General features: G+C 44.8%; 1 protein-coding gene across 1 annotated transcript; it reads right to left on the reverse strand.

Moving 5' to 3' along the window:
* Positions 1-1,106: 1,106 nt before the first annotated feature.
* On the reverse strand, positions 1,107-11,010 carry LOC306781264 (prickle-like protein 2; the record flags this gene model as incomplete). Its single annotated transcript, XM_079274024.1, has 8 exons — positions 1,107-2,068; positions 2,449-3,262; positions 3,388-3,542; positions 4,182-4,368; positions 5,542-5,745; positions 6,649-6,786; positions 6,901-7,014; positions 10,879-11,010. 8 exons carry the CDS (start codon positions 11,008-11,010, stop codon positions 1,107-1,109), a joined length of 2,706 nt encoding a protein of 901 aa, XP_079130150.1.
* Between the last annotated feature and the right edge of the window lie 11,890 nt (positions 11,011-22,900).

Raw genomic sequence — 22,900 nt, forward strand, 5'->3', positions numbered from 1 at the left:
AGACGACAACAACAAATCAACATGCAAGTCTCCCTATCTCTACATCATGTTATACAAATAATGCTTCTTTAGTTACAAAATATATAAATATTTAAGACCATATGTACAGAACATTTACATTACTACATCCATTACTTTAATAAGTTTATTACCATATATACATTTTAACAGGTATTATTCTTTAATATTATTATTATTTGCATTGTTATTATTGTTAGCATTATTATTATTATAATTCTTAATCATCTAAGGGTAACTCTGAAAAAACAAAGCATGTTGCAGAAGAGAAAACGGGACCGTACCTGACGTTACTGTGCCTGAATGGTGGAGGAGCAGAGGCCGTCCGGCGCTCTGCCCTCGGCGGAGCGTGGCGAGCTGGCTATGTAGAGCACGAACAGACGATCTGTACACGGCGACAACAGGGCCGGCGAGCCCACACTATATTCCAGCAGCATTTGGATTCCACTGAGGTAAACAATGACACAGCTTGGAATCTAGCACGTAACTTTCACGACCCCGACACAATTTCTGGTTTGTCCACATAGAATATGTTTCACCGCAAGGGGGGGGGGGCTTGATCACTGAGCCGCGGCGTGAACAGTCAGATCGTTGCAGTTTGACCGGTTTTACTCCCTTTTTTTTTTTTTTTTTTTCAAAACTGTAAAGGAGTTGTTCTCTCGTAACATGGACTCACGCACACACAGACACACACACACGGTGTCAATTTACCTTGACCACGGTATATTCAGTTGTCACATTCGTCAGCGCGCCCTGGTACCATCAGAGGAGTTGATCTCTTTCATTGTAAACATTTCTGTTGTGTAAGCCAGCTGAGCTTCCTCTTAGGATTAGATCATTCTGTGTAGGTGTACGCAAACACTACCCGGTGTAGAGTTGTGTAGGCTCACAAGCACACAAAAGATAGGACTTTTCTCTCTTCCACACACACACACACACACACACTATTCCCTCTCGCTGTCAACTGTCTCACTCTCACCTTCCCACTCCCTCTGTTCCACCTCTTTGTTGCTTTAACCGTCTCCTTGCCTCTCTCTCATCTCTTTCACTCTCCTGCTCATCCCTCACCCTTTCCTTTTGCTCTATATCTAAGAAATGATGCAGTTTTTGCTCTTCCTCCTTTGGCGGTTGTGCAGCTGGCCATGAATCGGTCCGGGCTGAGGTCCGTGGTGGGCAGCTATCCCAGAGGGGCTGTAGCGATGGCGCAGCTCCTCGTTGTTGATGTAGCAAAGCTGCACAGGCCGCGGGATTGGCTCACCCAGGAAATAACCCTCATCCGCCTCTGACTCGGAGGACGAGGAGCAGCTGGAGCACCAGGGGTCAGCGGCCTCCGTGTGTCCGTCGCCCCAGCATTGCCCACCCAGCCCCACAGGTTGCCAGCCAGCGTTGTGCAGGGTGAGATCAGAAGTGGTGCGGGGGCAGGGTCGTTGGGGCTGCTGCCTGTACCCGCCTGGGTCGAGACCAAACAACTCCCGAGCTGCGTTGCCGGAGGGGAAGCGGTCGTAATCCTCCTGGACGCGGCGGTAGGGCGGCTCTACCATCTGAGCGGGCCGGTCCGCCACCAGGTGCAAGGCGTTGTCGGAGCGAGAGCGGCGAGAGCGTTTGTGGTGGCGGCCGCTGCGGTGCTGCCCATTGCCGTGGTTTCCACGGTGGTGTTTGCGGCGTCTCGGTTGCGGCTGCGGTTGCTGCGACGCCGCGGGTTCCTGCCCGTTGATGCGCCGGCGGGGCATCCTGTCGCTCATGGGAGCCATGCGCAGGTTTCCACTGCTGCCCATCACCCCGACGCGACCTTTGCCGTCGAAGCCCAGCGGCTGCGGGCCGTCCCAGTACTGCAGCGGGTAGCCGACTCCCAGCGGAGCGTACGTGTTGTTGTTGTTGTAGGGGCGAGAGGAGGACAGCGACTCTGTGCTGTGGAAATGGACCGAGGAGCTGAAGGTGCCCATGTTGCTCTTTTCAGACACATTCACACCGGAGTCTTTACTCAGGTCGGGCATGGAGAACCGAGACAGATGCTCCTGACGCTTGCTGACCCCGTCCAGAGAGTTGCCCGCTAGAATCAGAAATCACATGTCACATTTTCATACCATGTGGCATTATATCTTATTGCACCGTACCCGGGCTGCCCCCTCTTAGTCGATTTCAACATATTGGTCGTTTTTGTCGTAGTCGACTAAGATTTCTTTAGTTGATTCGTCCTTTTTTAATGTATTTTCATGCTAAATTACTTATATACAAGAAACGTATGTGCACATATATGGTAGACACAAGATTTGAAGTGATGCTTTTGAGTGATTCTTTGAGTAGGAACTCAGTTTTACAGATATGGTGATTAAAAAACGAATCAATTAGCCGACAAAATCTCATGTGTGTCAGTCAATTTTCATTGGTCGAGGACGGCCCTGTACCATACTGTCATTTACATCACCGTACCTGTAGCATTGGACATAGTGATGGAATCCGTGGATCCACGAGGAGTCTGTTCTAGAGGGGCGAGGGGCTCGTTGAAGCTCATGGCATTGATGGGGTTCCTCCTGGTCAGCGGGGGTCTGCCGTCTCTCTGGAATCCATGCAGGCTGATGCTCCTCTTGTCAGAGAAGCCCTGGTTCTGGCTGGACATCTCATTGAAGCTCATCTGGGTGCGCAGCTTGTTGGGCCTGAACTCATCCTGGCTGTGGTGGGTCCAGTTCTCATTAAAGGAGTGGCCCCTCACAGCAGCCATGGGGGTCCTCTTGGCGTTGCCCTGTTCCTTGCCCCAGGAGTCGGGCCTCTTCCCCGGGTTGGCAGCAGTCTGAGCTGGAGGATGAGCGTTTGCGTTGGGATTGTAGCCCTGCCTGGGGTTACACTGAGCCAGCAGATGTACGGGTGCTGGTGTGGGAGAGGGTTCCCGCTGGGGGCCCTCATAGGCAGCGGGGACGTAGGGGTCGTCCCGGCTCATCCACACCTGGTTAAGGCTCGGGGCACGGTTCGGAGTGCGGCTCGGAGTGCGGCTGGGCGTGCGGTTCGGCGTCCTGCTCGGGGTCTGGCTAGACGAGAGGCTCAAGCGGTCCATCTGAACAGAGAGGGGATCAACTTCAACCGACAGACGGTCGGGCATGGGTGGAGGAGCCGACTGGCGGGCCTCGGCACTCCGCCGCTCCTGCTCGACGTTCCTGTGCTCCTTCTTGCCAATCTTTGTGCTGTGGCGGGACTCACGGGAACGGGCGCTTTGGAAGGCCGAGTCTGAGGAGTCCGACTCGTCTGGATCCTGAAAAGAGATAAGTACAATTATTAAACTGCTAACATGTAAAGAATACAGTGTGAAGTATGTATGAAAACCCTTTTTAAAATATATGACGGTTCAATATCATAATGATATTTTGGGTTACACACCTGTCCAGCACTGCAGGACCGTGAGCAGAAGATCTGCCCCTGTTTTGGCAGGAAGGGGCGGCCCAACAGAGAGCGCTTGCACCGGGCACAGCAGAAACACTCCTCGGTTGCGTGCCAGTGCTGCCCATCATACGTCATCTGTCCTTGGTCAATGCCTTTTGTGAGATGGGGCGGGAAAACAACCATTATTTTACACCATTGCAATACCAGAAGCGAGTTTATCAGCAAATGCACAAGCAGCAGTCTAGCATTAACTGCTTAAAGATGGTAATGTGATGGCCGTTATCTCTAATACTACTGTAAAAATGTTACTCTACAAAGTCTGTGCAGCTAATGAACACAGTCCACAGTCTGATTTCAGCCATTAGCCAGTAGGTTAAGCTCAGACATATCATTTTGTGCTGTAATAGAGTAAAAGCAAAAATCCATTCACGGAGCTTTTTTGTGCCCAAAGCAACCATTTGTGCTTCTTTGCCCATACACGATCGCTAAGATAGACCGAATACATTTCACCAGCTCTGCTCCCCAGCTAGGGGAAGCAATCATCTTTCACAGCTCCCATCTGGATTCAACATGGGAGCATCCTCTGTAACACTTTCACTGTTACTGGAGCTTGGGATGATAATAACCATCCACATCTCACTGCACTGGCTCCGCCTCTCCACAGCTGTGGCTCACAGAACTGATAAATGGCAATAAATGGCTGATAGAGGTTTTCTATGGCGTTAGTGGAAGAAAAATATATCCATGTGTTTTGGTAACAGTTCATACATGTAATTAAAGAAGTGCAGTACCTATGTGTTCTCCACACGCGTCGCAGTACTCTGCATAAAGGGACTCGAAGCAGTTGCAGCAGTGAGGCTGTCCGTCCTTCATGATGTAGCGCTGGCCACCGAGGGTGGTCTGGCACTCGTAGCAGCAGAAGTGCTTCATGTGCCAGTGTCTGCCCTCTGCCTCAGTGCATTCGTCAGCAAAGATTATCTGCATGACCAAGACATTACATTCATCAGCGAGGATATTCAACACAGAGATTAGCTGTAGACTTATTACGAATATCAGCTTTAATGCTGCTGAAGAAGCAAAATCACATTGGGCGGGGATGGTGTTTGGGGTACCTCAGGGCTCCATGCTTGGCCCGTTATTATTTTCATAATATCTTATGTGTTTCCCCTGTACAACAAAAGTGTTTCCTAACCAGGACCATTGGTGTCACTTTTCTAACCTTCTTGGTCACCGAGCGAGTCAAACTATGATCCTTTAAAATGTAAACAACACAACATAGAAACTACATAACTTCAAAATAACTCAACACTTTGGGACCCGAACACCAGTCTCCCGGTTGAAGCTATTGTGTTTGTTTGACCCTCCCACCTTTTTCAGTCTTTATATTATGTCATCAAACTGCCAGAACATTTTCTTTGAGTGTCTAATATTGACGCAGATGGCTTTACATTGTAGTTACTTGAAAGCTACGGTGTAACTCATATAGCTAGAGGTGCTTTGTGCGTCGGTATCGGACACCGATGGGCCGTGACAAAGCCTTGTTCTTTTTCACGCCCTGGGAATGAAAGCGGGCTGTCTGGTCACATGATACGTATGTCGGTGGCTCGTCTGCTATTCCACCAAATCATTTGTCTCCTCTCAGATTGTTTTATTCAGATCGTTTTAGAGATTCGATAATAATATGAGAAATCCCCAAAAATAACATTGGGTTTCCTATTAATCTAATAACACTGAGGATCTCCATGCCATCAGAACTGCTAATTTTGAAGCTTCAAATGAATCCAAAATTATTGTTAAACAATTCTCACCAATATCAACAGCTGGCAGGGAAATCTAATGATTTGTGGCAAATACACCCCCCCCCCCCCCCCCCCACACACACACACACCTTATAATTTAAGTAAACAAACCTTGGCAGACTGGAATTAGTGCAGAGCACTGTGGCCAGAGTTATTATTATTATTGTTTACTATCATCTCAGGCCAGCTTGCCTCACATCACGGTTCGAAAACAAGCAGACTGTCTGAGACATGGCAAGAATACAGAGACATCTTTTCTCTCCAGACCAGTTTCAACCACATCCAAGTCTCTGAGCTATGAACCATTCAGCCACTTCCAACCCTGAAGGGCTCGAGGCCCAGACAGGCGCACCTCATCACAGGCACAGCAGCGGGGCTTCTGCCTCTCGGCATGGTGCCGGCCACAGAGGATCTTGCCATCCTGGTAGAAGTAGATGAGATCCACCAACAGCTCCTCACACATGCTGCAGACAAAGCAATGAGGGTGCCAGCATTTTCCATGTCCCGCCCTCGCCGCAAAAACCACAATGTCGCCTCCGTTTATTTGACCACCGCACTGTAGGAGAGGAGAGGCAAAGAACGGAAGGAGAGGAGAGAGGGAAGGAAAGGATATTAGGTGAGAGGAAAGTAAATGATAGGAAAAGGATGGGAAGGAGAAGAGATAAGACAAGAGGGAATGAAAGGAAATTAGATGAGAGGATAAGAGGGAAAGGAGATTAGAGCAGTGGAAACAATAAGAGGAGAGGAAATGAAAGGAGAGATGAGAGGAAAGGTAAAGAAGGAGATAAGACGTGAAGTAATGACAGGAAAGGAGATTAGAGGAAAAGAGAAGAATAGAAAAAGAAAGGAAATGAGAGGGAAAGAGAGGGAATTAGAAGAGAGGAAAAGGAAAGGAGATGACAGGGAAACGATAAGAGGAGAGGAAAGGAGATGAGAAGAAAGAAATGGGAAGGAAAGGACAGACAGAAAAGAGGTAAAGGAAGGAGAGGAGAGAAGACGAGGGAATGAAAGAACATTAGAGGAGAAGAGAAAAGAGGAAAAGAGATGGAAAAAAGAAAGCAGATGAGGGGAAACAATAGGAAAGGAAAGGTGAGACAGAAGTAAAGAAAGGAAGGTGATAAAGTAGGGTTGGCAGAAGAGGCAGAGAAAAAGTAGAACACAAACTAAGATGTGGAGAGGGAGGGTGAGGAGATGGTGTTTGAAATAACATGATCGCTTCACGATTTGAATGTGTTCTACTTTATATCTTTTCCATCTATCTGAGGAGACTTCAAACGGAAGCCTCGGCAAACAATAACCGAGAGTGCAATATGACAAATGGGCTGAATTTTACAGATAGAATAGAAGATGCAATATCTTCAGACAGAGAGAACCCGTAAATGCTGTTTTGTTGTCCATTCATATCTTCAATGGGTGAAATGGAGGTAGAGCGGAACGAAGGCCGGTTGTTGATGTGTACCTTGTCACAGATGGCTCCGTTCACGGTGAGGGGGAAAGGACGGATGTTGCCTCTGCCCAAGTTGTCCTTCTTCCGCTGGTTGCTGAAGAGCTTGAGCTCTCGTTTCTCCTCCTCATCCAACCCGTTACAATAACGCACCTGAACAACACGGCTCATCATCAGGCGTCGTCGTAAACAAACACACAATGCTTCTGAAAGTCGTCACAAAGAGAGAAACGTGTGAAAATGAGAAGTTGTCCGTGCTGTTTTTACCTCATTGTCATGCGGTGGCAGCTGGTGAAGGAGTTGTTTGATGCGGTGTTTCTCTCCAGGGCTGTTTATATAAGGGACCTTCTCTTCTGGTAAGGAGTTATAATACTGATGCACCTGAAACACAAAGCATCAGCATGGGCTAGTTTACATAATCTCCATCATTTCATAAATGTATGCTAACTAACCCAACTAATTGGATCTGAAATGACTTTCAGATGAGTTCATCATGGTTTTCGTGTCAATAAAACTTGTTTTTGCTTTGCCCTCCATCATCCCAGCCCTTCCAACCATCAACCTCTTTTTGTATTTGCATGCAAGCGGGTGAAACAGAGAAAACCTTGATTGGTGTTTGAGAAGTAAACACTCAAAGAAGGGAAAAGCAATCTCGTCACTTGTCTGTGATTTTCTGCAAAACAGCAATTGACACAAAGTGGTCTGCTGTTCAGTGCAGTGTAAAGATCTATTTTGCTGAGGTTGTTGTGATCCAATTTACATAACCAGTGGGGTGTAAAGGAAGTGCGTCTGTGCGCGCTGCCCCTTAGATTCATTATAACCCACACACTTGTTCTACGCTGTGGAGGGTGACACCGAGCCTTATGCCAGGTGTGCAACTCGGGGTCGCTGGGATTTTCTCCAGAATCTGCCTCTTCAAGAGAGGAGAGCTTAGAATGAAAGGAGCAGGTAAACATTAAAGGACAAGTCCAAATATATCACTGAATATTCACTATCATGCCGCATTCTCCTTTGCTGTCGAGCAGGCTGCAGAAAAACACTTTGACTTCCTGTGTTTTGAGCTCAAAAATGTAAATGCATCGTTATCGTGGCAGAGCAGAAAACCGAGAGCAGATTTCTTTTTTTTTCCCACGAGCACAAAGAAGAAGCCCGAGTTTGAGGAAAAAGGGCTGAAGCGGGCTAAATCTGTGCAAGCAGTAATATATCTGAGTGCAAGCATTCGGTTTGAGCAGAGACGCTGCAAATCTAAGTGCAAGCAGGAGATTTCTGAGGAGGAGTTTGAGGGAAGTGAAATCAATAGTAATGCGCTCAAATTCAAAGAACAGGCTCTTGAATACAGACGGGAAGAACAGAAACTCCATGTACCTGGAACTCATGATTGTTTTCTTTATCGATTAATTCATTGATTGTTTTTGTCCGGTGAAAAATGCCCATTGCAATTTCCCAAAGTTCAAGTTGGCATCTTCATAATGATGATTTTTTTTCCAACTTAATGTGCAGTTCATTTCTTGCTATTTTTTTTTGAGAGAAAGAATTAAAAAAAGATGAATTGATAATGGAAAATTGTTGCCGTTTAATTTAATGTTGATTGACGAGTTGATTAATTGAGTTCAGTTGCAGATTATGAGAAGCTCTATTTCTCCAAATACTGTATTCTCAAGCTCTTAAAATAACTTAATCCAGTTTTTTTTTTTAAATGAAGAATACAATATGATATACATACTTTTTTTTCATACAGTTAGAAATTGTTTCCGAGATGGTCAGCAGTGAACTGTAGAATGTAGTTTGAGTTGTGACAGCTCCATGAACTCTACCGAAATGTTTTTTCTTTTTTTAAATGCGGGTCACATTAATGCCATTGTGCAGAGAGAAACCTGAAGTGACAGGCTTAAAGACCATCACATTAAAGTGCATTAAAGAAGGAAAAAGCAACGGGCAGCTACATATTGCCTGCACTATGGTAGGATGAGAGAGAATGCAGCCTCTTTCAGCATCCTGTCAAGATGGCTGACTGGAGAAAATGACTGTTATCAGCTCAGCCCATCATCTGTTAACAGAGCCCTCGGAGTGCGGCCCTTACTAAATAAAGACAGGAGTGTTCCAACACAATACAGCTGCACAGAGCTGTGTGCAGAACTGACAAAAACAACGGACAAAAACTTCAAATATCTTCCTCTGGATGTGCACAAACTGATTACACTAGCTTGGTCACGCACGCAATTAAAAGGCATTTAAACTGCAAATGAGTCCTGACAGGGAATTGTGAAACCTGGATGCATAAACACATTGCCACACATTTCCAATTAGATTCATCCAAACATTCACCGACTCAAATTACTTCCATTCCTCTGGGTTTGAATTTGCCAGGATAGACGACCAGGACTAATTTGAGGCTCAGCGCACCAAATTCATTAAACGAAAAAATAACGGTACGCTAACAGTTATAAAAGTGACATTTTTCTCTCATATTTACAGAGAAATGTTGTATTCGTCTGCTTGATGGTGATCGGGGAGATTGCGTATTGCTTTATGTGAAATGGGAGTCCACATACATGTTTGAATGAGTAAAAGGTTTATTAATACGTAATTGCATATTTTGATAACAGAGAATCTGAGACAACATTTGATTCAATCTGTTCTCCAGATCAGCCTGTCAGATCAGATCTGTCTGTGGTTCCTTTTCATGATGCTGGCTACGGTTGTCATTCTGTCTGACTGTGAACTTGCTTCCTACACACTGTCAGCTTTAACACTGACAGCTGAAAAATGTCCTTACAGTTATTCTTCCAAGAAACGCCTGACAGTCTCAGTGATTTGTATGCCAACCCCTGCCCTTCCCTCCTCCCGCTCCCGTCAACTCCGATAGACTAAAACACCATGAAGGGGACTTTAAAAAACAATAATGATACATTGTCTTGTTTTCAGATCAGTGGATTTCCCATCTCAGGATTATAGGCGAATGCCACGGATACTTAATCGTCCAAATAATTGAATTCTTCTGACCGATTCGGTTCAATTTGATTCGGTCTGGCTATGCCAGATAAGGACAATAAGCATGAGCTAATGAAGCACTTAAGAGCGAAGGGAAGGGTGTGTCAACCAGAGGTAGAGGTAACCAAATGCATGACTGCAACAAAGTTTTGTGGAGTGTGTTTTAATATTTTCAAAAGTAATTTAGCTTTTTCACAAATAGTCTATAGCAGGCGTATTCATTACATTTCCAGTCACATAAAAAAAAGCCTTCATAAACTGTGTGAGAAATAAACTTGCAGGTGTTTCTGCGGACGCACGAGGGCGGAGCTCCACGTTCAGACAGGTGACACTCTGGAAACGATGCGCTGTGAAGAAATTGGGTTCAGGGGCCGCCGAGTTCACGAGCCGGGGTCACTTCAGAGGGTGAATTAAGGGTGAATTTGGAAGAGCGCAGTGGGACCGACTGGACCGGTTTTAACTGGGACAGAGAGGCCACGTGGACTGGTTACACCGTGCTTTGAGAATGAGCCTGTGGAGACGACAAAGAAGCGGATTGTGGAGGACTCCGCGGTGCTCCACAGAGTGCCGCTCAGACCACATCAGACAGGTGAGTAGCCTCGAACAACGCAATACCAATCTCTGTTGCCTAGCGACATAGTGGCGTGTGCGAGGAACTGCGCAGTCTTTACTTTGCTGTAATATATGTGTGTGTGTGTGTATGTTTGGCTGCAAACGCTCTGGAGTTGTCTATTATGGTGATGATTTATTCTGCTGTTGATTCTAAAAGACGTTTCATGAGCAGTGCTGTCCAGAGCTTGTTTTACTGTCAATCATTTCTGTTTAACCGTCTGAGTTTTGTCTCTTTTCTGGTTGATTCTTGTGAAGGAGACACTGAGAAATAATATATATTCATTATTGATAATCAGTTGTATGCACAGACTCCTTTCATGTATTCTCTGTAAGATATTCTTCTCCCCGGCTGTGTGTGTGTGTGTGTGTGTGTGTGTGTGTGTGTGTGTGTGTGTGTGTGTGTGTGTGTGTGTGTGTGTGTGTGTGTGTGTGTGTGTGTGTGTGTGTGTGTGTGTGTGTGTGTGTGTGTGTGTGTGTGTGTGTGTGTGTGTGTGTTGTAAGCTTCTCTGTGCTTTGTTGACGCAGCCGTGCAGCTGCCTTTTAGTGAATGTTGTAGTACATGTGAGAGTGCATGTGAGCTCGTGTGCAATATTCTGTTACTCTCTCCACCTCTGGTGCGGTACGATGGTGGGGCTCGTGTACCTGCTCAGCACTAAGGCCGGGGGGAACCCAGGCGTACTCCTCCAGTGCACATCCAGAGTCATCATCAGAGGTGGAGTTCCTCTGGAAGTCGTACATCAGCTTGGTGATGGTCTTCTCCATCTCCAGAGACATGGCTGTCACAACATGCTCCTCTACACAAACCGCTTCAGTGGACACAGCTTTTCCTGTTGAGGAAACGGACAAGAGAGTGAGTCAGAGAGGAAAATGCGAATTAAAAAAAGGGAGAGTACGCGGAGTGAGCAAAGGGAGGCGGAAAAGAAAGTGAAGTCTTATTATTCTTCTTATTGGTATTCCAGGCTATATGTGGAAGCTGCAGATTTAGATGCACCGACGGTAAACACCAGGTGCACCTGGGCTAGAAAAAACAGAAGAATCATACTTCTCTGTCTTGCATATTCACTGGAAAAAGACATCAATGATCCAGATCTTCATGTAAAATGCATTCAAGGTATATCAAAGTGTCGAGTGGTTCTGTGATGTTTTACTTGATGTTTTGAGCTGAATGCTAACGTCAGCATACATGTATGTTAATTTAACGTGCTAGCATGCTGACTAGCACTGAACACCAGCTGAGGTTTGTGGGAATAACATTTGTTTTGCAGGTATTCAGTCATAAGAAGTATTGGACACTTTTTAATGCTGGCCTGATGATGGTAGTGGATGGAAAGTGAGGAGATCACCAAAGTCATTGAGGTTCATCCTCTGGGAACATCTCATGACAATCCATCCAATATCAGACAGATTCCTGGAGCCACGAAGAAATGACTCGTCCAGAACGTAAAAACATAGCATTTTATATTTAAAAAGAAAAGAATAAAGATCTATACGAACAATGCAGTTCCAAGACTGATGTCAGCAGACGCGGCTCTATCTGCATTCACTGCTTTACTTGAATGAATACATAAGAGATGAACTCAAGTCTTCTCCTCCTTCTTCTTCTTTCTGTCTGACTGGAGAACAGCTGCACACATTGACACATGAATAATTAACGGGAGAGGGTATCGCCTCCAACGCCAAAATAATGAAAATGAAACGCAACTCGTTTTCAAAGGCAACCAGCAAACTCGGTGAGCCAGCAACGAGAGCAACAACGGGTTCTGTTTACATCTCATGGCTCGTTATTCTGAAAGCTGATGAACGGAGATATTAAAGTCAATTAGTGTAAAGTGGAAGGGAACACACGGTGTTGTTAGAACCTAATGTAGATTTGATAACCCCAGTTTTATAGTTTATTGTAATATAATTAGAGGGTGAGCAATGTGGACATGCCAGCACAGAAAACTGAGACGTCAGAGGAGATGTTTCTTTTCTACCTGCAGGCCATGTGTCAAGGTGAGAGCTGTTCCCTGACAAAAACAACGTGTGAACATGATTTCACAAAGACGGGTCTTTTTCGCGCAGTTTCAGACGAGCGACAGCATTTCCCACCGACTAGAAATCACAAGAAGGACCGCAGACTGAGTCAGCCTCCATCCGAGCAGAGCAGAGTGCTGTTTGTCTCTCTAAGATGGGGGCTGCTGATTTCTTCGTGGGGAGTGATCACAGGTAACCATGAGCCTGTAATTCATTAGTGCACGGAGGCTGAGGGAGAGTGAGCTTGCTGGGGAGCCTGCAGCCTGTTAGACATCTGACTTTTGTTTGCAACATGAAGAAATTCAGGTTTTAACTACATTTTAGAATAAGTTTTATTATATTATTATATTTTGTTAATATATTTTACTTTCCCAACAACTTGGTCACAGTGAAGCTGTAGCATTTGTTGTAATTGTTTAACTTTTAAGGGGCTAAAATTCGAATATTCAAATATTTTGGTAAATATGTTCGAGAATTACAAGTTGCTTGTCAATGGCACATTGAATCTTTAAGAAATGGGTCTGACCTGTATGAGCAAACCGCTCGTTAACCAACAATGTCTTGTTTTCTATTTTTATACACAAAAGACTGTATGACAGCTTTGGAAGGCACTTTTAATGGAGTTAAGCGAGTTGTTTGCATCCAGTGTTTGTGCTAAGCTAGGCTTAACACATCACAGAGCTGCTTCTGACCAAAGAGATGATGTCATTCGCTACCTACAGGTAAGAAAGAGTGTATTTCCCATAATGTCACACTATTCCTTTAAATTATTGCAGTTTGCCATATAAAGGTTTAAGGCCAAAACCTTTCAAATAAGCCTTTTTCACGCAGACATTTTGACATGTCAGCAGGAAAACCACAGGTGTAACAGATAACAATGAAAGCTGGTGCCGTGGTCTTGTGCATGCTGACTCTGTGACATGGATTACTGGGAAAATGAAAAAGGAATGGAGCCATAATTAATCTTATGAGTTATACCTGAGTATTATTCAGGTGGGAACCTTCAGTTCTGAAGTTCACTTCTCTCTTGATTTACTACCTCAGTAAACATTGTAAACATGAGTTTATGGTCTCAAATGCTAGTTTCAAGACTTCTTCAATACAGCATGATGTTCATATAAATTATGGTCCATTTAGAGTCAAATAGCCTACAAATGTCAAATTCAGCATTTCGGTTATACTTAGTGTCACCCTTGAGTCACTTCAGGTTGCAAAAAAAAGATGGTGACGGTTGAAAACCAAAATGGCAATGGCCAAAAACTAAGATGGCGACTGCCGAAAACCTAGATGGCGATAGATGAAAACCATAAATGGGGACCGCCAAAAACCAAGATGGCAACAGCCAAAAAAAACCAAGATTGCGACGCATGGAAATGCAAATGGCGACTGCAAAAAAACAAAACTGTGACGCCCAGAAACCAAGACGTCGATGGCCAACATGCTGAACTCAAGGCTTCAAAACAGTCCACAAAGCAACAGGTGATGTCACGTCCACTTGTTATATACTGTACTGTCTACGTTTTTGATGATAAAAATGTCTGCCTGGAAGAAAAGTCAACAAAGTCCACGACCTACTTTTCTAGCAAGTTTAAACATGAAATGTGAGGATTACATCATACTAACAATAAAGGAGCCAATTGGTTGTAAAGCAGGCTACCCCTCTGTGTCTCTATTAGTAAAACCAGTGCGAAGAAATTCATTTTGCACTCACATTATTAGATGGAGGGGAGTGACAGCATCACTGTTTGCACCAGTGCTTCGATTAATGGTCCCTTCACACCCACTTATTAAGATGTACTCTACTGTGCATCGTTAAATAAAGACACAGCTTTAGTGTCAAACAGTTTCGATGCAATGAGTCGTCTTTTACACCCTAACTTTTGACCGAATGCACATTCAGCTGGTACAGAAGGCTGCTGATGAGTGTGTGACTTTTTGACGTAATACACACTCGCCAGGCCGACCACTTAGTCATAACACACTCCTCTGTTCTTCCCCAGCAACACAGGCGGAGCGGAGAGACAAGTTGTGAACTTCTGTTTCCTGGAGGCGGCACACTTTTGGGCAATCCATGCCTCAGAAAGGAGAAGTGGTAATATATTTGGGGAGAAAATAAATATTTCAGTGATCTCTATTTAGTACATTTCTAAAATATTCCTATTCCTAAAATGGTTATATGTGTATCTATATATGTATATGTATATATATATATATACACACTATAATTCAATTCATCAATGGAGAAGACTGCCAAGAATGCCGAGTTATTTTATTTAATACCCTGAATTAAATATATTTCTTAGGCAGAATGTGAGGTAAATTCAGTGAGGGATTTAGTTGAAAGGATCGGGTTCTTGTAATTAACATTGAGTAAAGGTCTACAGCAGAAATGAGTAAACATGGGCCTTTGAAGAGATTTCCTCGTTTTCTATTTCCAACCAATCAATACACTTTCAACCAGATCGGAGGAACTGATCAGAGAAATCGCCTGGGGGAGGAAATGGCCCTCTGCTGAACTTGTGGTTTACAATCATTACAATAATCCCTCATAACTTTCCCCCCATTGTTTTCAATGTTTCACCTTAAACCACAATGACATTAGAGCCATTGTCTGGCCATTTTGAGACTAAATAGCTAAAATAAATGTTTGGCGTTCCTCTAAATCTTGTTTTTTTAAGCATGATTTACTGATATTCTCTCTTTATTGTATATTTAAAACTATAATTATTTTCGTGGCTTGCGGTTTACGTTCTGGGGTTACCCGTGTTGGACAATAAAGTTGATCTAAAGTTTTCCTCGCCCACAAAATCTCATTAGCCACATGGGCCAGGAGGTCCCTCCTCTCTCCCTTGTGCTTCATCCAGAGCGAGTACTCGACCTTGTTTTTACCTCCTCATACATCCCGTAGCATAGAAACCAGACGCAACCAAAAAGTCTCAGCTAAAAATACCCGCCGCGCCTCCAAAATGCTCTCAAGAGCTCCGAGCTGGGTGCTTTCAGAAAAGAGCCTGCTGTCTTAATAATAATAATAATAATGCATTTTATTTATAGAGCACTTTTCATTAAAAAAAAATCTCAGAGTGTCAATTATCAGAGTCTTCAGCTGGGATAAAACCCTTTGGCCAAAAATGTGTTTAGTGAGGATATGGTGACCTGGAGCACCACATTCTACTCCGTTCAGTCCAAGTGGACACTTGTGCCAAATTTGAATAAATTCCCTCCAGGTGTTTCTGAGATATCACGTTCACGAGAATAGGACGGACAGCTCAGAAACATAATGCCTCCTGCCACAGCTTTTGTATTACGCATTATATAATAATAACCGCTGATGTTTTATTGTCTCATAAAGACTCCATGTGGCCTTTCTTGTCAAAGTGAGTGTCTTTCTCTTTGTCCCTCTCCCACAGAGTGACTGGCACCTGGTTTTGGGGTTGAATGCAGTCTGAGCCGTTGGAGCTCGTCCTCTGAATTGATGTCACTCGTCTCCTCGTTGCGTGGTCACTCAGTTATTTGAGGATGACCCGCTCTCAGCATATAGCAGCGTATAATCACGTGAAACCGAGAATCGTTCGGTATTCGTTAACGTAGAACGAGCTGATCTACATAGGAAGCAGATTTCACAAAGCACCCTAAAGTTACAACAACTTCCTGTTTTATGGGTTTTTTGCTGCTGCATAACGGCAACAATGTTGCATGAAAACACAAATGTTTGATAACTCTTCATCATTAAGGTCTATTCATGGTCCTGACCAAATTTAAAGTCGATCTGATGAAATCTGTTGGATGAGTTCGTTAACGTCCAGGGCTAAAAAATCGGAGATTCAAATTCAAAAACGTCGGACTTCCTGTTGAGATGCTTTTTTCGTACGTCTCCACATCTGCCGACCAAATTTCAAACACGAGGATGAAACCTCAATGAGGGGGCTCCAGTTTCTGCGACTGTACAGGGGGCGCTCTCGAGCCGTTTGGCTCATTTCACAACTTTTTGAGCATCGTAAGCCTCAAAAATGTGATTCATTTGAGAGAAGACTAATATTAACCGTGATGACAACTTCTTAAGCTTTAAATAGCCACTACATGGATTGTTAGTCACCGTTTTTGTGACGAATACCTCGCTTTTAGGTCAGTTTAATTCATTAAGCTGTACTTGACACCTCTGAAATAATCACAATGAAGCGACGGGCTCAGCTTGGGAGTATGGACTTTGTTTTATTGTAACTAATCAGTGATGATTTCTATCTTTAGCCGGGTGCAGTGGACCATGCACCGTGTAGAGGACCGATCCTCCGCGAGGCGGCAGTCAGCCAGGTTGGAAGTAAAAAAAAACGCTGCAAGTTGCCGTGGCAACCGATTGGTGTGCAAAGTCTCGAACGACACCCATTTACTGGAGTCTGAAGAAATGTATGATTTATATTTATTTAACAATATAAATACTAGCAGAGAGAGAGAGAGAGAGACCTTTTTCATTCGACCACCGTCTTTGTTGGGAAGCACGAGTCTTTAAATCTCCCTTTTCTTGTCACACCAGCGTTACATAACGCATAATGTATTTGCTGTTGGCAAAGCATGCTTTACAGATCATAAGTCATGACTGACTCTGAATTCAATATTATTTTTCTTCTTCATAATTTGCCTCTCCTTCAGTTGGATCCAATTAGCTGTGTCTTAATTTACACATAAATGAACTGAGATTAATCAGCATCTCGGTGCCAGAGGAGAGAAGATCTTCGGGTATAATTGGGTAATTTTCAGAACAAAGAGACGAGGCTCTGCGTATAAACTCACAACAGCTCCGATGTCAGCGAGAGAAAATAGTGTTGGATTCGTCCGGTAACTGGAAACAGAGGCAGAGCTAGAAACAAACAGGGAGAAACAATGGATAGAGGGCTGTAGATGCAGCGTTGAGAGCAACGCTTCTCCTTTTTCACGTGTCATGCTTCACCCACCTCCCTCCTTCCTCCTCCCATCCTCATGTGCCTCTGACAGGCTCTGTGTGGGTGTGCATGAGAGAAAGAGAAGGAGAGGGAGTGATGGAGAGAAAAAGCTCTTATTTATGTAAAAGCTGACATGAGAGGAGGTGCTCGGCTGAAGCACAGAGCCTGACCGTGGCTCTATTAACTCTTCGCAGTGAGAGCAACGCATCGAAATCAAGCATAGGCTCTTCACGACAGCGAGAATCACGCAAAGCTGACTTTTAATCTCCTTATTTGTCCCCACATCACAGCATGTTAGCAGTCATTAGGGTTTCAGCCCGATCTCAAACACCGACGCTTTTCATCACGCCGCTCGGCGTCTGATACGGAAGCACAAGGAGGTCTTTAGCATCTGTATGAGACGCATCGAGCTCTCAAGCAACTACAAAGCGAACCCATCTGATCGTTATCAGACGCCCAGAGAACGTCCTCCAGGAGTGTGATGACGTGAATGTTCTCGTGGTGAGGTCACTCACTGGTTGAAAGACTGCAGCTTTGAAGCCTCGTGTTCGGCTTTTTTGACCATCTTGGGTTTTTTGCAACCAATTAAAGGAAGTGACCATATTTGGACTGTGGAGGAGTGACGTAGAGACGCCGTATACGACTCTGATAGTAACCTGTCAATCACTGTGTAGCCCCGCCCCTAAAGCATCCCCTGCTTTATGGTCTGTTTGACTCTAAATGGACCATAATGTACTAAATGAACATCATGCTGTATTGAAGAAGACTTGAAACTAGAGATTGAGACATAAACTCATGGTTACAATGTTTACTGAGGGAATAAATCAAGAGAGAAGTAGAGTCATTTTCTCATAGACTTCTATACAAACAGAGGAGTCGCCCCCTGCTGGACATTAGAGAGAATGCAGGTTTAAGGAACTTCAGCTTTGTCATCACTCGTCTGGGTGGGAGGGACGAGAGTTGGATGGATCAAACATAAACTTAAAACAAGGAGGCCGGTGTTTGTGTCCCAAATCGTTGTTGGGATATTTTTAAATTATTACTTATGTTACGTTGTTTATGTTTATTTTGTTCATGTACTTATTTTAAGCCCACCGTGACGTTTTTCCTAAACCTAACTAACCACGTGCTTACTGCGACCGTATTGTGGCGTCATGGTTTGACGCACTGGGCTACCCGGTGAGTTAGGAAGTGACTCTAAAGGTCCCAACAAAGTGTCACATGTGACAAGTTGGAATCAGAACGTGTTGAGAAATTCCTTTGGTTGGTAATTCCCTAGTTTCCTATGTTTTCACAATTTCCCCTTTAAAACACTGTTTATTGCTATGAATATTTCTAATCAACATGAATCAATCAAACGTTAACAATCTGAAAAATAAACTGACGAATTGAATGTTTTCCCTCCGGCGTCCCCGTGTATCACGCAAAAAGCGAACAAAAGGAGGACGCTAATCGTCTCAACAGGTTCTTGGTTGTCAGCTCATCTCACTGCTGTGTGTCGGCAATTATTTCACTGTAAACAAAACACAGTGTGGAATTATTATTCCAGCACATGGTAATTAATCATCCTCTGCCTGTTGTGGTAGTGATGTCGCAAAGACAACGGTTGGGGATTCATGAAATGCTGTCGAGCTATTTACTATGTGCACGAAACAACGGAAGTCACATAGAAACGAGTCAAAATGTTCCTCTTGTCTCTCTCTTTGTCACGGCAGCACTTCACTGCTTTCAACAGCATCGCATTCTCAAAGACTCGGCACATCCGATGAAATATTAAAGCACAGTACAGTGGGAGGTTTGAGGATTTTTACTGGGTACATTTTCTGCTCACTCACTCTGCTTCTGTGTGTGTGTGTGTGTGTGTGTGTGTGTGTGTGTGTGTGTGTGTGTGTGTGTGTGTGTGTGTGTGTGTGTAGTGGTTAAACACATGCTCCGAATGTTGAAGGAGTGGTAGTGGTTTAGTTTGTCCCCCGGAGCAAAAACTGTAAAACATCAAACACTTCAACAATCTGCCTCTGGGAGAATTGTGGAAGGAAAAATACATGATATGAGTACGATGAATACAGAGTACATAAAGGTCAGCCATTCAAATATTTGAATTGCTAATTTGTTGGGGGGGGGGGGGGGGGCATAATCATGCTGAGACAGTGGATGTTTTTGATGTTTTGTCCCACATGTATCTCTAGGCCCCATTTATGTACCCATTCATCCAACAGATACTGTAAAGGCCGCTTATATTCTGCAACACGTGTTTAGTTTTGTTCCCGGTTTCGGCGTCCATCTTTCTACTCTTTCAACACACACGAAGAAGGAAACTTTCAAAGACCGCAGAGTCATTCTTGGAGCACTTGTCATGGTAATTCTCTGCCCGAGTGCCTCTCACGTCATCCACCCCCCAGAGGAGTTTTTAAGTGGAACAAGAGGATTTGTATATTCATCAGATCGTAGTTTTTGCTTTTACAAAACAAACAAAAAAGGGTTGATTAACCTGATACGCTTTGATATCCGTTTATTAATATTGCTTTCATCCACTGATAGTGGGATCCTCGGCGCTGGCTCCCAGTGCGACGCCACGAAACCAATTGGTCGGCTCATCTCGTTCCTCGCTTACATAATCGACTGATGTAATCGATTCTGCAGGGCAGCAGATGGACAGCATCTGGTATCATCCTCTTCACCACCTCAGCCAGAGTCCTGATGCAAATGGCTTTCAAATGGCTCAGCGGGGGGATACAGTTTGGATCGACGTTCTGGGCCGAGTGTGTTCAATAACACACAACACACACAAAAAAAAAAAAAAGTGTGTCCTTTTCACAGATTCAAAGTGACACAACAAAGCCCCGTGGGCAGCACTGAACCAGTAGCCTACTGCTCCGCTAACACCAGGTGTGTGTGAACCTCCCTGCTGGACATACAACAGCCTCCCAAATGTCAACCCTTGGCCTTTTCCCCCGTCCTCCCCTGCTGAACTCGCAGCGCTCCCCGATTAATAATACAGTGCTACAGACACACAAAAAACCACACCTTCCAGTCCTCAAACTTCCAGCCTTTTTTCGATCCCGTCCTCCGAGAGTTATCTCACGAAGCAAAGGGAACGAGTGTCTTATATGCAGGCTAATGACACAGGAGTCGGTCGCCATGCCGTCGGGCTCGTTGAGGAAACACAGGAGCCTTCGCTCAACTCGGATACGTAATGACAGAGGAAATAACAGCTTATGCAAGAGGCTCGGTATGTTTTCCCCTTTTCTCTAAACGCAGGAATACAGATGGAGATGTAGTTCATGTCTGGAGACGAATGAGCATAAGAGACGTCTCCGTCAGAGTGGAAACATTTTAAAATGCAATCTTTCAAGCAAGATCAGTGTCCTTCATTCCTCCATCTTGTTTCTTATGTCGCACAGACGGGGTGGTGTGTGTGTGTGTGTGTGTGTGTGTGTGTGTGTGTGTGTGTGTACGTGTGTTAAATGACTCTCTGAGGTCTGAGTACAAAATCATTATCAAGGGCACTGTGAAAACAGCCAACACACGCTGTTAGATCTCCTGATAGGAGCCAGAAATCATCCTCTTCTGTGCGAAGACAAGATTCCGATTTTAGCGACGCAGCTACTCGTTAAGCGATCGGCTCTGATTGGCTGTCAATGCGCCATCAAACCCAGAATTACTTCACCCCGCAATTCAACAAGAAGAGAAAAAAACCAGCTCTCTGGCAGCGCCAATCAGCTCATAATCCAGTTATGAGGATTAAATTCTTACCGCAGCTTATTTGGATCACGACTAACAAGAAATTAATTGAAAAGGGGGTTGACCCTATAGGAATGAAAAGCTGCGCGGTTCGGCTGGCAGAGCAGCAGAGCTCTGATTGGGTGACAACACTGGTGATATAACTGGGAACATAACACACACTCCGATTGTCCAGCTCTGCATTACTCACGCGGCGTTGTCATCAATAGACGGAGGAAAGACGAACTTATCATGTGCTCGAAGCTGTGGATCCCAAAGGTACAAATAAGAGCAAAATGTTTGAATCAAACACACGGTTCACACACGGTTCACGTCCCTGCGCTAATTGCTGGAGGTGTGTTCCTGAAATCCAAAGTAGGACTCTCTTACCTACAGATGTACAAAATTGCACAAGGACCTGAAAGGCTGTAATTAAAGGGTGACACATTTCTGCTCCTCTCCCACTGTGTGTGGGATGGCCTGAAATAGAATTGCAGGGTTTCAACAGGCGGATTTTGCGCCGCTGCACCAGCCTGCGTCTCAGCGAGGGAGAAGAGACGCTGTTCACTCCCCCCCCTATCTTTGTGGGAATGTTACCAAATGATGTGACAGACGGGCGTGTTCAGGTGCTAACATACACTAGGCCCCCCCCCCCCCCCCCGAACCCGGCTCTAAACGGCAACCGGTTCAAGTAAAAGCCCGGATAAGGTCCGGAGTTAACGGTAAAAGTGGGGCTGTGTGCTGAGAACTCTGGTTGTCACAGATGCAATAAAACCCTCACGGGTAAGGGAGGTAACGGCGGCAATTTATCAAAACATCTAGCCAACAAGCAGAACAGAAATCTGTAGAAATCCCCCGTTTCCAACCGTTTGGCGAGCAGCCGCGTCCTCGTCCACTGCAGCTAACGTTAGCGATGCCGGACGGAGTTTGATCATAAGAACAGGCTAATAAATGAAAGCTAATCACTTACCTAACTGTTAATCTGAGAATGTATTGCTGCTCAAGAAAGACTACTTGTTTACATACAAGAACAATAAATCAATGTCGATTCTTTTCTGAATTCATTTTCTTTTTTTTCCTCACAGTAGCTACAATCAAAAATAACCGATAACGAACCAAACCGATGAGCAGAATCAATGAGAGTAGTTTCGATAAAATCCTAACAATACCCATCCCTAACACACACACACACACACACACACACACACACACACACACACACACACACACACACACACACACACACACACACACGCACGCACGCACGCACGCACACACACACACACACACACAGGGGATCAGCTTCCAGAGTCCATGACCTGTGCGAGCTGGAGGGAGAGCGGGGCTGCTGGTGATTCACAAACTGAGGCTAATTCCTGTTGTGCGGTGCCATTTACATCACTTGCCTGAGGGTGTAATCTTTAATGTGGGGCCATTATTATTCCTCAGAGCCCTGTGTTTGAGTGGGGTGGGTGGGTAACATGTGTGCTATATCCGTACAGGCGTGTGTTTATTTGCCCGTGCACGTGAGCGTGTGTTAATGTGCCCCGTGTGAGAGCAGGAGAGTCTGTTGCTATGCATTTTTACACGTCCTCCCACTGGTTCTCTTCGCATGAAACATCACGGGCAGAGAGGAGAACACGGACCGATGAGCCCTTTTTCTTCCTGTGATGCAACAACACTTTAAGCAGTAAAAGCCCTGAAAGGCGCGGCGTAGCGTTAGAGGTCGGGCACGTCACCGAGACGCCTTGGTGCCGCGTGGAAAAAGGGCTTGAACCCCCCTTTTAGATTGCTTGTCGGTTCACCAGATTGCTCCATTACTCCCGGTGGCTTCCAGAGGATGTGCCGTGTTTTATGGTTGAGTGGAAAGCATTATCTCGCAGTCCGACCCGTGGTGAAGAGTCATGCTACATGCGTTGTTGTGTAACTTTTAAGTTACGTAATGGTTTAAAAAAGCTAGGTGTCTATTTGACTGAAACGATATCCTCCGTTCT

Source organism: Melanostigma gelatinosum (assembly GCF_949748355.1).
Source record: "Melanostigma gelatinosum genome assembly, chromosome: 8".
NCBI classification, from domain to species: domain Eukaryota; kingdom Metazoa; phylum Chordata; class Actinopteri; order Perciformes; family Zoarcidae; genus Melanostigma; species Melanostigma gelatinosum.